This window comes from Monodon monoceros, unplaced genomic scaffold (assembly GCF_005190385.1).
Source record: "Monodon monoceros isolate NGI ecotype Baffin Bay Population unplaced genomic scaffold, NGI_Narwhal_1 Super_Scaffold_18, whole genome shotgun sequence".
Lineage (NCBI taxonomy): Eukaryota > Metazoa > Chordata > Mammalia > Artiodactyla > Monodontidae > Monodon > Monodon monoceros.
The window spans coordinates 105,476,534-105,493,499 of NW_021703774.1; the positions used below are offsets into that span (position 1 = coordinate 105,476,534).

The window sequence follows — 16,966 nt, forward strand, 5'->3', positions numbered from 1 at the left end:
TTTCCACTTCTAATGACAGAATTGTGGTTATTGCCTTTACTCTGTACATATAATCTTCGTGTTAAGTATTTTCTAAGAATAATTTACTGATTTCATTGCTCCCATCAAGCCATTAACTTGGCAGGTTCACTTACCATCTGTGAGGAAACAGCAGGCGAAATTTTATTCAAAACATTATTCAGTTATATTCAAAATATCTTTAAAGTACTTTGAAAGAAAAAGAAATTGGCCCTTTGAAATAAATGGCTTGATAAAAGGAAGATTTTGTGAGCAAAATCAAATAAATTGTGGTAGTTGGAGAGATCTTTAGGAATTTCTAGAATTGAACAAAATAGTTGATACTTTTTATATTAGGGAGGAGCTTCAAGGAAGTTTTTAAAGAAGCAAAGTAAAATGGATTCTGATTGATGGCAAGTTTGAACTAAAACTAAAGCCACTGATTCTTATTTTAATTCTGGACCTTACCTCTACCCCATGTCCCACCCCCAACCCCATTTTGAGCCACAAGGAAGGAGCAAACTCTGCTATAGACCTTGAAAAGCTGAAGTAGCAATTACAGAAAATGACTCCTAGGGCTGAAAAGTAGACATCAGGTAAAGATGAAGCCTGGTTCTGGTGATGTCAAGAAGCTCACTAAAAGCCTTCTTTTAATGTAACAAGGACTGTTACATATTCAAATAAGGTTAATGAGACAGCACAATTCATCTATTTTCCTTGCTCCCTCTCCCCTCTCCCCTATCTGTAAATATAATACTGAGGAAATTCTGACCTGAATATGTTGTTGAAAAATGTCTCCGGTTCCAGAGGAAATTCTACTGAAAGCATCAAGCATGTTATTGGAGTTGGATTTATCTGGAACAAAGAACTTTAAACCTCCTGAAATACACAATTGGGATGTTAGCTATTAAAATGTATAAAGTAAAACAAAAGATAAAGTGATAGGCCTTTTCTAACAAACTTCCTTTGCTTAAGAGGGTGAGTTTGGGGAAAGCAGGAGCTGTGCTTGACTTGCTTTACACAGCATCCTATACGACCACATGGTGAGCAGGCACCCCAAGGCAGTGGTTTTGTTTGTTCTATTCACGGCTGTAATTGTAGGGTCTAGAGCTCTACCCAGTATGTGATAAAAACTCAATAAATATTTATTGAAAATAAATATTTATTGAAATCAATAAATATTTAATTAAGGTAATTCCTAGACAATCTAGGTTAATTGCTACCCATTTATATTGCTATATATTTACATTCTGAAAACATTATTTTCAAACATAATTCAATAAAACCTAGTTTTCAGTTTTCAAGTTAGCATATGCATTTTTTATTCAATGTGAGGAATATAAGATAAAATTATTCTGTGCCTCATTTAGAACAAAAAAAGATATGTGTGTAATATTGTATGTCTCTTTATCATAGAAGTTAGTGCATTTAAACATACTTTTAGCTCCATAATTATACATGCTCAGGCTGGTTTAACAAAGAAGTAATAATAATATTTTCATTAGATGTATATAATTGGCACTTTCTAAGGAAAGTATAAGAAAGCAAATTTTTGACAGAATTTAGCAATGACTTTGTTTTGTACTTTTTCTTAAGAAAACTGTTCCTAGTTTTTTCAATTAAGCCATGTATTCTGTTGACATAATCTGAGTTTCATGGTGGTTCTTTGAATATTCAAGTTGAAAGGAAATGCTCTAAAATATGTTGCTAGAAATTTACCTACCTGTGAGATGTGATAATTCCTCCAGGTTTTTGACTGCAGATGAACCCAGGGCAATGGTATGAATAGTTGAACCACTGCTGAGCACAGCGAGGAAGCAGTTGGTGACATGCTCATCATCTCCACTGGTCACTAGTATCATCACAGAGCCGAAGGCTTTTCCATTCAGTTTTTCAACCATCTGAACACAGGGTGTCATTCATTTGGAAGGAAATGTGATTCAGATTGCCTTATTGAGCAGGAGAATTCACTCTCATTCCAAATTCCCCACCAGGGGGGCATATTCCTCTTCCAGGTCCTTTCTAACTTCCCACACTCTCCATGCCCATCTCCACTCGGTCCTCACCTCACCCCATCACAGCACTTGTCACCCTACATGCCATTGCCTGCTTACTCATGGATAGGACTTCTTCCTGTTCAAATCACTATGAGGTACCCCTAGTTTAGAATAGTGTCTATCATAGAGGATGTGGGAGAACATTATTATGTGAGATCCTTGCTTCTGAGATCCAATAAGTGGCCAATAAAAGGACCTTGAGCAGTGTTTCTCAACCTCGGCTATACACTGGAATTGGATGAGAACTTTAAAATTTTTTAATGGCCAGCTCACACCCAAGATCAATTAAATCAGAATCTCTGGGGGTGAGATGCAGGCATTGGAATTTTTGAATCCCCAGCTGATTTCAATGCGCAGCCAATGTTGAGAAACTCTTGGCTGTAGAAAGTAACAGTTGCAATTGTGTTCTGCCTGCTACCAGATGTTTAACACATGGCTGTATCCTCAGTGTCGAATCCACACTTATGCTGATTTAGGTGAACTCCGTTATTCTTGAAACATACCTCTGACCTTAACTGATATTCATATGCTTGAGGTCTAGTATGACTATAGGCAGGAGGCCACACATGCTGATTTTGATTGGAAAACCCAAGGGTAACAACAGCCACAGATGGAACAGTCCCAGATGGACAGGGACAGTGTTAGAAATTTTTCTGATGATGCTGAAGTCCCCCAGCCTATAATTGAATAATTGTATTCAATTATTTACCCATTCCTTCAAGAAATTTTTCTTAAGCAAATATTACATGCCCTTTACTAGGCACAGGGGATTCAGTGGTGAGAAAGTCGTGGTCCCTGACCTTAAAGATAATCCATCATTACTTTCCTATACTTGAGACTCATGACCATATTGTAACAGATTGCCCCAAATCAGAAGCAACCTCAGATACAAAGTGAGGGAAAGGAAAGTGATGGTGAGGCTTGGGGTGCTCTACTGTACCTCAAATCCCTTCTTCAGCCCTGAACAGATGCTGGTTTCTGCTTCAGCTGACACAGTGGTAGGCAGATAGGAAACCAGCAGCTTTCGGTCATCATCATTGTTAATTTGGTGCAGCTGGGCTCTGACTGTCCCTTTGCTATTAAAACTAGCAATGCCCACAAAGGTGTGAATTTCAACAACCTGCATCAAGTAAAATTCTGCTGCTTGTTGCAGTTGAAGGAGTCTGTCAGCCTATGTTGCAGAAAGGAAAAAAGAAAGGTAACAACATTTGGTTGGTAGACAAAAGTATAACTAAGTAACTCAACTAGCAAACATCTCTGCTAATTCTTTAGAGATGTCAGACTCTGATTTTTTGAGTTGTAAAGATTGACACTATGCTAGAATATTGTTTGATTAAATGCAGGCTTAAAAATGAATGCTTTTCGGCGGGGTGGGGGTTGGTTTGGAACTCTGCCCCTAAGAAGCTGTTCATGATTTACCATTCCATAAGAACACATACATCCACTATTTCTCTCCTACCTGATTCAAAGATCTGTAGAACCAATAGAGACTTGGTTTGTAATTGCTTCTTTTAAAATTCATCCTGGGTAAGAGGAAACATTGCAAAGATCTTATGGTAGAGAGGAACAGCAGTCAGGCATCTATCCTGGCACTACTCTCTGTTATCATGTTTATCTTAGGCTGGGCATTCCATCTGTAAAGTGAGGGTAATAATAATCTTTCTTACTTGCTAAAATAGAATTACCGTGAGGATCAACTGAGATATGTATATGACAATAGTTACACCTTGAATAAATATAAAGTAATGTTAGTGACCACATTTGGGCAGGTGATACTAGTGACGAATTCATTAGGGTCACTTGTTTTGAAGGATGTGGGAGCAGCAAGCTGAGCTTCAATGACCACCTGTTCAGTGATGATTGTGGTCTCTATCTCCAACCTAGACATCTCCCTTAACATCTGGACCTGCATTTCACACTGCTTAGGAAACACCACCAATTTAACCTCTCACAGGTATCTCAAACTCTATACACTTTGAATTCATTGCCCCCCTTCCCAAATATTGTTTCTTTTACAATATTGAGAGGTAAATTGGTAGAGTGGATAAAACAAGGACTTTGAATCCTGCCTTCAACTTTTACTAGTAATGTGACCATAGAGAAATTACTTATCTCTTTTAGCTTCGGTTTTCTCATCTGCAAAATGGGTACATAGTAAGTACTTAGTAAATACTAAGTATTGCTAACAACATGGTCATGACCTCTACTCCTAACTAGTGAAGCCAGAAACCTGGAACTCTCTTTTGTTACTCCTGTGTTACCAGCCTCCATATCCTTGAACAGGTCATATGAATACATCCTAAATTTCTCTCAAATTCATACCATCATTCATTTCGTCATTCATTTTCATTTTATCTGTCATTTTTCTAGCCCAAGCCACTGTTAGTTATATCCATACCAATTGATGTACTTCCCCTGAAAAAAATTCTACTAATTTTGCCTCTCAGCCACCTGCATACACTATTCTCTTCACTGGAATGCCTCCCCTCACCTCATCCAACTGGCAAATATCTACTTATGCTTCAAGACTCAACTCCAAGTTCATCCTCTCAGTGAAGTCTTCCTCAGTCACTCTCCTATAACCCAGATGCTGCCAGTGCCTCCACAGCAATTCACACCTCTGTGGAGCCTTGTCACATTGTATTGTGTTTATTCACATGTGTGTGTTGTCTCCCTCATCAGATTGTGAGCATTTCAAAGCAGACTCTATTCTGTCATCTCTGTATCCCCCAAGCCAGCACAGTATAGGCACCTGATAAATGAATGGATGGTCCTAATGGTTCAGTGACACTATTGACAGGAAAAGGGAGAGAAGTTTTCTTTGCCATGAGCTTGCTACTTTAGGCTCATTTCTCTTCTACTTCTCTCAGGTCTTCTTTCAAGTACAACTATCTTTCCCTTTCACTCCATCTGTTCTTGCTCAACAGAGGCAGGTAGTCAATATTACTGACTCTGAGATCATATTTGAAGATCATACCCTAGTCAACTGCAGGTAGGCAAGAGCACAAAATTATCTAGATGCTGAATGTATTAGTGGTATTCCTCATATTTTAGAGACAAGCCAAAAAAGGCAAATTTTCCAGGACTACTGATCCAGAGAATACAAGAGGATAAACTCTCCCTTAGGACAAGTACTATAATAAAATAACAGTTGTCACTTATAAACCAAAAACTTCATATTCAGTATCTCATTTTCCCTTTCAACAACACTATGAAGTAGTTAGTGGTGCGCTGGTAAAAATTTAAAAACTGGCTTTCTGGTAAAAAGAGAAAGAGGGAGAACCCTGGATTTGTTGCAGTTTCTATGGGGTAAATATTCTCACTGTGGCTGATTTAAGCTGTCAGCCTGACATCGCTGAGTGCAAAGTTGGCAAGAGATATGTAGGAGCAGAGTCATAGAGATGATAGACCAGAAATAACCTCAGGAGCCTAGATCTGGGATCAGCAGACATTTTCTGTAAAGGATCCAATAGTAAATATTTTAGGCTTGGTGGGACATATATTGTCTTTTGCAACTACTTAACTCTGCTATTTTAGTACTGAAGCAGCCATAGATAATATGTAAACAAATGAGCATTGCTCTCTCCCAATAAAACTTTACTTATGGATGCTAAAATTTGAATTTCATATAATTTTCATGTGTCCTGAAATTTTATTATTCTCTTGATTTTTTTCTAAACCCATTCTTAATTTGCAGGCTATGCAAAAGTAGGTAGTTACTGACTCTGGGCATAGATAATAGTAAGAATAGTAGAAAAAAAATTAGGAAGTAATGAGTTTTGAGCATTTATTATGCTTATTTCAATATATTTTATTTAATTATAACTCTACATAGTTTATTTTTTAATAATGGCTATATTTACAACTGGCTTGCAAATTTCCTGAAAATTTAACAATTGACTCCTGTGAGCCAGTATGAACTGTCTCTGTCACAACAATGAAATAGGTATTGTTATCTCTGTTTTACAGATGAGAAAACTGAGCTTCAGAGAGGTTATTTGCTCTTGATTACACAGACAGTAAATGAAGGAGCCAGGACTTAAAGCACATCTGCCTGATTCCAGAGACTAAACCTCTAATTACTGTCTAAGAATTCTGGAGCTTTGGAGAATGGGTTTCTAGAAGGCTGCCAGATTGCCAGATGAGTGAGATATGTTTCTCTGTACACAATGACATGGAAAATACATAATGGATATGCACACTCACTGCAAACTCAGTCTATTGCCTCGGCCATGGTTGTTTACCAGTGAGTGGAATGTGGTCAGAAAGGAGCCTTCCGCTACATGTCAGAGTTTTGGAAAGGGTTTTGGTTGGAAAAGGTTGCAATTAGTAACAATAATGAGGCCTGGGAATTACCTGTGGATTTCATTTATCTGTGTTATCTCAATATCTGGGCCACATTCTGAATTTGTTTCTCTCATACCCAAGAAGAGATGATGCCCATGACTATTCCAAACATTTGGCCTCACCCTTCCCTTCCCTTACCCTCTGAAAAGAAAAAGAATTAAAAACTGATAGAAAAAAGTGATGGTTTACAACTATTTTGGTTCAAATGTTACCTTTGCCATCTTGCTGGACACATCCAGCACTAAACAGACCACTTTGTCGCCAGCCTGTATGAGAGAGAACGTGGGAGGAGGTGGAGGCTCAGTCCCTTTCATGGGAAAACCGTTATTAAAGTCGTCAGAGTCTGTGATTACATCCCACGTACTTCTGAGGCTGCACATTTGGTTCTGCAGGTTTGGAGCCTCTTGGTTGTGGGTACTTGCATTACAGAATTCAACCACCTTGAAAAAGAATAAAATAAAAGTATTCAGAAAATAAAAGTACTCTTCTCACACTAGACATACTTCTCATTCTCAAACAACTAAAGGTAAGAGGAAAGGTGAGCTGAAACATGAGAAATCAGAAGTGCTACAGCTATGTCCTTCTTTACTTCAAGAATGCCATTGAATTTACAGATAAACCTTGGCACCCTTTGCTTGAAACTCTGGCATGCATGTGGTACTGAGGTCAACCTCTATTAAAGTTTTCTTGCGCTTAGGTAACAGAGAGTAGACCATGTATAAATATCTTAGGCTTTAAAAAAATAAAACAAACTCTCATCTTCCTTAGCATAATAGTGTGTTAAAGAAAACACCCCAGGAGATGTTATCTTATCTTGATCAGCCTATTCCTTGGAATCATATTTAATAACCACTGCACCTTTATCTATTGCTCAATAAACCTATATTGAGCTAGTTCAAATATTGACCTCTGTAAGACTAGGATAAGGAGAAAACCAACTTAAATCTACTTCCTGATCTCTCTCCCCATTTGGAGATATAGCCATAATTCATACAATAATACTAAACCTAGGCAGCACCTCTTTTAAAGGCATGATTTGCATTGCAAAGTAATGTGTTATCTACTTCCCAGTGGCTATATTCCTACAAACAGTAGATGCTTCCTGCTAACAGAGCTATGGAAGCTTAGAGGTAAAAGAAATCTTACAGATTCTCTAGCCCCAACTCTAATTTCTTAGAAAAGGAAGCTGAAGCTTCAAAAAGTTAGTAATTGCATAAGAACATGAGTTTCTTAGTAGGACGGGGAGATATGATAGAACCTGTTTTGTTTTTTTTGTCTGTATGTTTGTTTTTAACTCTTTTCTTTATATTTCATGACTATGGTTAGGAGATGGTAAAAGTTTTCTGACTGGATATTAATGAGTAGGTGTTTCAAATGACCAGAAAGATAATACCTAGCCACGAACAATGTGGATGAAATAACATGGAATTAGCTTGGCTTCAGATATTAAAGCTGTAAATTAAATTAAAACCATAATGAATTGGACAAGAAATATGAAAAAGCACCTTAAAGTTACAGATGACTCTTAGCCTTGACTAAAGCCAGACTGAAGAAAAAAAAAATTATCTAAAAAAAGAATGTGTCAATCCAAGGAACATTGGGTTAGTCATAGAAACAGAAAACTTCACAGAGACACTGCCCACAGTGTTCCCAGCTCAATGGAGAGGACGTGACCCACAGAAGTGATGAAGTTGGAAAAATGTATCAGGTTAGGAAGGCTGATGTGACTAAATCTCTGCATCTCCTAACTCCCTCCTTTCTGATTCCACGCTCTCAAAATAGGCCTCTGGGTAGAATTTGGCTGTTCCATGCTGCTTCTGTCAGAGAGAAAATGAACTGGCTAGAGAATGCGGTGTCAGATCTCCATGACAGAGTACTCTTTTTAAATAATTTTAAAAATGTGTTCTGGATTCCTACACAAGTCTCTTGTCAGTTAGCATGGAATACTGACAAGATTGAGTTTCTGAACCTGCAAAGCTAAGGGTTAGTTGACTTCCCTGACTTTTCTTTTTAAGTTCTAGAATATGCAAAACAAGGGAAAGAGAATTAGGGAATTCCATTAAAATAAGAGTGGTTTGCTACCTTAAATGAAGAAATATAATCATACGTTACATCCCTGTCATTAACCCGGTACACTTTCCTGTGAAAGGATATAGAAGCACCACCATACGAGCAATTTATTTTGAAGACTCCAGGTTTCCCCTTGTTAAATCACCTTCCCTGGAGAGCAAATAATCACTTTTCTAAAGGAAACAATTTTTACTGATCAGCTTGGACTGTCGAGGGGGGGCGCTGAGTTTTTTTTTTTTAATCTGTAAAGTAAAAACTAGATGAACTCTAAGGTTCCCCAAGCTCTAAAAAGTAGTGAATCTTTTTTCTTTTCTTTTCTTTTTTTTTTTGACTACATCAGGTCTTAGTTGTGGCACACGGGATCTTTCATTGCAGCGCACAGGCTTCTCTTTCTCTAGTTTGGCATGCAGGTTTTCTCTCTCTAGTTATGGTGCGTGGGCTCCAGAGCACATGGGCTCTGTAGTTTGCAGCACATGGGCTCTCTAGTTGAGGCACATGGGCTCAGTAGTTGTGGCACGCAGGCTTATTGCAGTGGCTTCTCTTGTTGCGGAGCACGGGCTCTAGGAGTGTGGGCTTCAGTAGTTGTGGCTCACGGGCTTAGTTGCCCCTCGGTATGTGGGATCTTAGTTCCCTGACCAGGGATTGAACCCTCATCTTCTGCATTGGAAGGTGGATTCTTTACCACTGGACCACCAGGGAAGTCCCAAATGTAGTGAATCTTAATTGTCTTTTTGTTTAAATACTTAAAACATATCAGTCTATCTTGGGAAAAGATGGAATCTTGTAAGAGTTTGTTATTCTAAGGCCATACTTACAGAAGATAAACTTTGCATGAACATTATCGATGAAGTTGCATTTTGGGTGCTATTGTATATAAACATGCATCCTTCTTTGAAAATCTTGCTAATAATACAGTTTTCTTGGGGGCAAGGGCCTCTTTCACACAAGAAAATGCCTGTGATGTCAGATGAACACCTGAAATAGGAAGAGACATTGGATCTGTTTTAGAAATGCTTATGTTTCTTTCTTATTGGCTCATAAAATAATTTGTTTCTAGGATCGCAGATTGCTAGATACACAAAAGACATTTTAAAAACTATTAAGAAAGGTCATTAATTTACAAATGCACTCCACTTGATTTTGATGAGAGGCTCTGTATTGCCAAGGGCTTTACCAGCTAAACAGGGTCAACGCAAAATTCACCGAGAAATCAACATGAACTTTTGGAGGCCCGAGGAAGGTCATGAATGGTGGTATCCTGAATCAGGGCTCCTTTGAGTTCATTGCCATTGGACATCAGAGGAAGAAGAGAATGAACATCTAATGATGATACTTAAAAGGATTCCTTCCTATATAAGCAGTCTCAAATGCTGTCAATGGGATAAAAAGCCATCTAAATTTTGGGAGAAGAATCAGTCAATAGCTACCAAAATTACAGCTAAAATTACCCTATGACCTGGTAATTCTTGGAAGCTATTCAATAGATATACAGATCTGCCTGCATATAATGGGAATAACTTATTTACAGCATTATGACTTGTAGTAATAACAAAATATGGTGAACAACTCATTTGTTCAACAATAAGGGACTGGTTGAAAAATTATGGTATATCCATACAATGGAACACTATGCAATTAAAAGAAAGAAGAGTGAGGAAAAATATATATTCATATTTATTTGAATTTTCCTGAAGAAACACAGAAAAAATAAATGAGAAACTAATAAAAATGGTGATCTAGAGGAGATGAAAGGGAACAGGGTGAAGAGAGTGGTGGGAGTATGCTATATAAGAGTATAACTTTTTATATTGTTTTGGCATTTGACCACATAAATACTTACCAATTTTTCTTAAAAATCCAATAAAACTGAAAATTGTCAGTTAAGTTTTGCAGCCATTATAAACTCTATTTTAGAGTAAAAAAATAAACAGTGAATTTTAAACATGCAAAAAAACACTAACCTTGTTACTGTAATTTGATTTTGCCCATTTACGTAGAAAGGTTTCTCATTGTTATATTCATCAAACACACCCCAACGGAGATGAGCCCATTCGTGAACAAACACTCTGCCTGTGGAAGAGAGAGTTTTTGTTTTGAGTTCCTAAAATTTCAGCAATAGACCTTGCTACTCAGTGAATACGTAACATCACCTGACTATATATACTCATTCTGAAGGGTTGACATGCAATTCTTGCTTCCACTTTCCTCTTCCCCACCCCGTTCCCATCTCCTTCTGCTTTACCCCCACCATTGTAAAAGAGGCAGTGTGAAAATATGTTTAGTCCTGGAAGTGCAAACCAGTGACTTACCTGTTGCATATCTGTTTGAAATTAGTGAGGAGTCTCACATTCTCTCATTTCCCTAAGGAAGCTGCCTAAGGGTTTCTATTTAGCTTTATACATGCCTATAAGTTCAGGATTCTGGGAAAGGAAAAGAAGCATATGGACTGAATGTTCAATTCAATGGACTGAATGTGTATATCTCCCCAGAATTCATATGTTGAAATCCTGACCCACAATGTGAAGGTGTTAGGAGGTGAGGCCTTTGGGAGTGATTATTAGATCATGAGGGTGGGGCCTTCATAAATGGGATGAGTGCCCTTATAAAAAGACCCCAGGGAGTTTCCTTCTTTCTGTCATGTGAGGACACAGTGAGAAGATGGCTGTCTATGAACCAGGAAGTGGGCCTTCACAGAAACCAATTTGGCTGGTGCCTTGATCTTGGATTTCCAGTCCCCAGAACTGTGAGAAAGTTCTGTTGTGCATAAGCCTTCCAGTGTATACTATTTTGTTATAGTAACCCAAATCGACTAAGACATCAAACCAGCAAATAAAGCTTTCCTATTCTTCAGTTTGTGTTATCCAGGCATGCCTGCCACTTTTTTTTCCTATAGATAATTCTCCTGTCTACAGCAATGATTGAAACCCTGGGGCCAGGGAGGGAAGAAGGAGCAAAAAGGATCATAGAACCTCCTCTCCAGCTTGGGTGGTCCTTTCTCTTTTATTTTATTCCTGATTCTCCATGTTTATCTTCAAATCTTAGCTCATGAAAATCCTCATTGTCAGCATCAAATCCTTTACAAGTTTATCTCTACCTCTCTAAATCTTGTATTTTCTTCAATGTTCAGCTAAAAACTGAATTCTCCCCAATAGAAATTTTCCAGATTAACTCCCCTCCCCAAGAACACTTTTCTTTCTGAATTCTTTTAAGATCTGGGAACCCAGGAAATGTTTGCTGAGTTGACTCAGGCTGTGGCATATTATGCATTTTTTGGACCTTGGAACATAGGAAGGGAGGGGAACAGTCTAAGCTGAAAGTGCTAAGGAAAAGTTTCTGCCTACTCATGGAATTTAGAAGTGCTGGTGAAGTCATATATTTGTGCAGAGATTATCAGCACCTCAGAGTTACCAGGAAAAAAACCCATTTTTATAAAGTTTTATAAAGTGTTTTATAAAGTGTGTTTTATAGAGTGTGTGGCTCCACTTCCTGCTAGTTATTCAGAGGGTAATAAAATCTATTTAGATTTAAATGGGGGCAAAAGTGAAAACATCATTTGAAAGGCACTGCTGTACGTTAAAATCAAAAACAAAAAATTAAGAATTGGATAGTTAGCCCTTGACCTACTCATTTTTTCTCACCACAGTTTCTTTCTCAGATCTCATCCACTAAATGCCAGTCTCCAAACCTATGACGCCGGCTTCACTGTCAAACTCTAGTCATCCTTTTTCCGCCACAGGCTGGGTCTTTCCACCAGCATAGTCCACTTTCCTCACAATCACTTGCCTAAATCCAGACTTGTGAATTTCCCCTTTAAACTGGTCCCTTCTATTTCTGCCCAAAACCTGGTGTGTTACTTAATGCTGCCCACACACACACTCCTTGCCTTTCACTCTGAAGCAGTTCTGACCTCTGTTTCATACTGTTTCCCCTCTGGAATATCTCTCATTACTTAGGGTTGTTAGGATTAAATAAGATAACATTTGAAAAGCAAATAGCACAGCACTTGGCACGTAGAAAATTCTCTTGTTCTTGTTACTCTCTTTCTTGTCCTTCCCATCTCACTGCCTTCGATCTTACTCAAGTCTCATGGCTTCATACCTGGACTTCTAGTTATTCTCCTGATATCCAGTTTCTCCCTCATTGATCTGAGGGAGTCAGATTATCCTCACAGCCAGATTCAGCTTCTGAAAACCCTGCTTGGATGGTTTCACTCCTATGTTTATAAACCTTAAGTTGTGACTTGCTAATTTGGGCATTTGAGGCTCTCCATCACCTAACCCATGTGCATTTCAGCATTTTCTCCCACTATTCACTTCCCATAGTTTTTCTGCACCATCAGTGAGGTCTACTGTGCCCACCTCTCAAATATGCCCTGGATTCTTCTGCTGCCATGGTTTTGTTCATACTTTTCCCACTCTCTCTCCCTTTTTTCCATTTATCAAAATTATATTCAACCTTAAGATCCTCTTCTTTGTGAGGCCTTTTCTGACAACCTTTAGCTCAAAATGCTCTCCCTCTTCACTGAATTCTTATAGCATGCCCTGTCTGGACCACTAATCTGGCGCTTAACCCTTTCTGGCTCACTTTGTCCCTCATCTTTTCATGGGCACGTGGCCTATCTCCTCATCCCAATGGTAAGTCCTTGGCAGGTTTCAGGTTCTCTGAGTCCCTTTTAGCATTAAGCACAGAATACTATAAATAGTGCTGTCCATTGTCTATTTCTTGATTGGTCAAACTTACCTCGTGATCCATAGACAGCTGTTAAGTCATCATTTAGTAGAAAGTCAAGTGTGAAATGAATGTATTTTCCCTCTTTTCCACACCCTCTGTATTGCAAGGTATATGGATCATCTCCATGTGCCCCATACCAGTCAGTCACTATGACATTTGCCTAAATTAAAAGAAATGCCTTGTAATACTCTACATCGTGACTGTAATGTTGGTGACATAAATATCTACATTTGTTAAAACACTTTGAAGTGTACATTTAAGATATGTGTCCATTTTTCTATATGGATTGTATCCCAATTTTAAAACAGATTAAAAAAATAAATGCCTTTAGATGGAGTTTAAAATTCATTCACAACTAAATATCAACAAAACTATCTGTCACTTTCAAAAGCGTATATATTTTAAAAGCTTATCAAATTTCCATGGAGCTTCATTACTTTCACTTGACCTTCCCATTTTCCAGATTAAAATTTTCTCAAAAGTCAACACTGTAAAATTCTGACATTATAAATCACGATAAAAAGTAATTTAAAAGTTTGAAGAAATTTTAAGAGCATTCACACATCATTCAGAGCTGTACTGTAAAATGTTATAGCCTTTTGTGAACAACTTTCTGTGGGTTCTTTCATCAGTGCAAGACAATAGGATATGCTTCTTTTAAGCCTTGTCCTTTTATTCCCATAACCAATCAGATCAGCAAAACAATTATTCTATTGAAGTTATATTTCATACTGTACCCTTACCATTTCAATTACCATTTATAAAACACAATATTTTAAGTCAGAAGCTAAAGTAAATATCTATTCAAATAACCATCTAGAGAACACAGTTTTATATACAACATTGTTCCTTTTATTTTGAGGAATAAAGATAATATGTTGTCTCAAGACTTGCCCTTAGAAGTTAAGTATGTTGTTAATTTTTTTTAAAGTTGATTATGGAACAATAGATCTAATATGATCTTATAAATATATATATAACATCACTATATGTTCTACATGTGTACTGGTGTGTGGGGGGGGGGGAGTGTACACACCGCTGAGGAATAGTGGAAGGTAATATTTTCTTTTTATTGTCCATATTTCTACATTGTCTTTTTGCAACAAGCATGAATTATTTTTATAATAATTAGCATTTTTTTTTAGAAAGATAAGAATTCAAGCCAAGGACTTTGCAAGGCAACACCTGTGAAAAGGGCTACAGGCATCATGCCCTTGAATAGTCTTCACTTGGACAAAAGCTCATTTCTATGTCGGGAAAGTTGTCCTGAAACAAAAAGGAAAGAGTACACTGTATGGGATAGAATACTCAGGCTGTTTGGGGTTATATACTACCTTACAGACCATAGTAATACAGCTTTTATGTACTTTTTTCCTACCCCTCCCCCCCTCCCCTGCGTCCCACCTACATTAGACTGTAGAGTCACAAGGAGAGGAACTATCTTGCTTTTCCTTGTGTCCTCTGCCATGCCTAGCATGGTTCCTGTATGTAGTGATCATTTGCTAAGTGTTTGCTTGATTGACATTATGAGGTTAAAAGAGTTGGTATGTAGCAGATATATGAACAGCCTTCAGTAACTCTTTCCTTTAATCTTTCTGTTCAGTCATTTGTTTTTGTTTTTGTTTTTATTGCAGTACACGGGCCTCTCACTGTTGTGGCCTCTCCCGTTGCGGAGCACAGGCTCCAGACGTGCAGGCTCAGTGGCCATGGCTCATGGGCCCAGCCGCTCTGCGACATGTGGGATCTTCCCGGACCGGGGCATGAACCCCTGTCCCCTGCATCGGCAGGCGGACTCTCAACCACTGCGCCACCAGGGAAGCCCTGTTCAGTCATTTTTTTTAGTTACTTATTTCTCTCTTGTTCATTAGGATGAGGAGTAGCACCTGGGTTTGGTGTTGGTTATCTCCAAGACTTTTTGTCCCACTAAAGGCCAGATTGATTAATGACAACTATGTAAGGTATAGCTTAGAGCAAAGAGCATAGGTTTTGGAATCAAACAGGCATGAATTCAAATTGCTCTTTAATTTACCAGCTGTTTGACTTGGGATAAAATCCTTACCATATTTGAGCCTCAGTTTCCTAATTTGTGATAACAGCAACTAATTTTAGGTGTCTGAGAATTAAGCAATATATACAGAATGCCTAGCATTTAGTTGAAGTTTAATAAACAATAGCTCTGCCCAGTTTATCCCAGTTCGTCTATCGCTCCTATCTCCAAGCCCAATCATCAAATGCTTTCACCTGGTCATAAATCAGATCATTTTAAGGACCCCTTTAACTTCTTCAGGACACTGGGGTGCCTTTGAGATTGCTATATCATTCAATACCTTCAAAGGAGATCTAAGAATTAACACAATCTTAGGAAAATTCATACCAAGTGACACAAATAAGGAAAAGGGGAAACTACCACCAGTCTCAGCCCTTCTATCCGAGCGGTAATTACAGATCTTGAACCCACTCCATTGCTGAAGCCCTGAGCTATATTCTCAATGCCTCTGCTCCTGCCCTTTCCGGTAGCTACTAGGACTCTTGATCACAATAATTTCAAACAGTCATTTGCCAAATTTATTTAACATTTATTTATAGCATGCATACCAGTATGTGCCAGACATTATCACGGATGCTTAATTATAATCTACAGCTTATGAGAGTCCTTTGAAGGTTCTTTTTTTGGTTGGAAAAAAAAAAAAGGTAGCCATGCCTCTCTTCCCTGCTTTTTGCCTTGCTTCTTATCAACATACTCCTCAAAAACAGTGTCCTGGACTTGGGCTAATGTGAAATTCTGCTAATTTGCACTCTTGCAGGACAAGAAAGTCATATTTTTATATGCATGGGTGGCTTAGGTTTCTGTCTGTACATGTATGTTTACTGTCTCTGACAGGGTGGGAAATGAGGATAGTCATAATTGAAATTATTCCCTTTACAGCTCATACTCAGTAGAATAAAACTAGTTCTTGGTCCCTAACCAAAAATTTCAGAAAGGACTCTGTAAGTTACATAGTAAAGAGATCTTCTGAGAGGCCACTTGGGCAATGGCATTTTGCTTATTTTTTACTCCATAATTTTCACTCATTTATTACATTTCCATACATTTTGCACATAACAATCTTTTCAATAATATTGTTTGTGTATTAATATTAATTTGTTTTTGTCTAAGTTCTCACTTTTAAAGTTTGAACACATTATATTTTTTTCTTGAGTTAAGCACATTTAATGAAATCTTGAATTACCTTTTCATATGATTCTTGTTTTACTTTGCTGTAATTATTAGCTTTCCATGTGGCAGGTATTAAAATCTTTATATTTCTGAAAAACACTCTTCTCTTGGTAGCATTGAATAGGTAATAAGAAGCTTCAGTTATCATTTCCTGTAACCAAATAAAAGAAAAGCTTATTTTATCACTTGTAAATTCTTAATGTTTTAGTTTTCTGGTTATACTTGAATAAGCAGTAATAAAAATAATGAAGGTATTTTGAAGGAGCCCATTTCTTTTAGAGACAGTATTAGATTTTGGGGAAAACCTAGGAGCAAAATAAATAAACTTCAAATGATTATCTGGAAGAGATTTTAGGACACTAATTGTGTGTCTGGGTTTGCCTATATAATTTTCCAAATTTTGTGGAAGACTTCTAAGCTTTTACCGAACAAATCCTTTTCACGGCACGCCTTTCCAAGACCACACCTTATGACAATACTGATTTCACTAAAGCAATACCAAAGGGAGACTCAAGTAATGGAGCTATGGGCCTGCCTTACCATATCA

General features: G+C 37.8%; 2 protein-coding genes across 11 annotated transcripts in view; one reads left to right on the top strand and one right to left on the bottom strand.

The window, feature by feature from the left end:
• ODF2L (outer dense fiber of sperm tails 2 like) overlaps window positions 1–16,966 on the top strand; it is a 273,656-nt gene that overhangs the window by 65,876 nt on the left and 190,814 nt on the right. The gene's annotated exons all lie outside the window — the stretch shown is intronic.
• The window catches only part of CLCA2 (chloride channel accessory 2), a 37,735-nt gene that overhangs the window by 19,993 nt on the left and 776 nt on the right, over window positions 1–16,966 (bottom strand). Inside the window, exons 2-9 of the mRNA XM_029227750.1 lie at window positions 16,433–16,570; window positions 13,212–13,362; window positions 10,433–10,541; window positions 9,287–9,446; window positions 6,614–6,841; window positions 2,995–3,225; window positions 1,721–1,898; window positions 770–876 (exon numbers count right to left, since the gene is read on the bottom strand). Of these exons, the coding sequence (XP_029083583.1) occupies window positions 770–876; window positions 1,721–1,898; window positions 2,995–3,225; window positions 6,614–6,841; window positions 9,287–9,446; window positions 10,433–10,541; window positions 13,212–13,362; window positions 16,433–16,570 (1,302 nt within the window). The remainder of the gene's footprint in view (window positions 1–769; window positions 877–1,720; window positions 1,899–2,994; window positions 3,226–6,613; window positions 6,842–9,286; window positions 9,447–10,432; window positions 10,542–13,211; window positions 13,363–16,432; window positions 16,571–16,966) is intronic.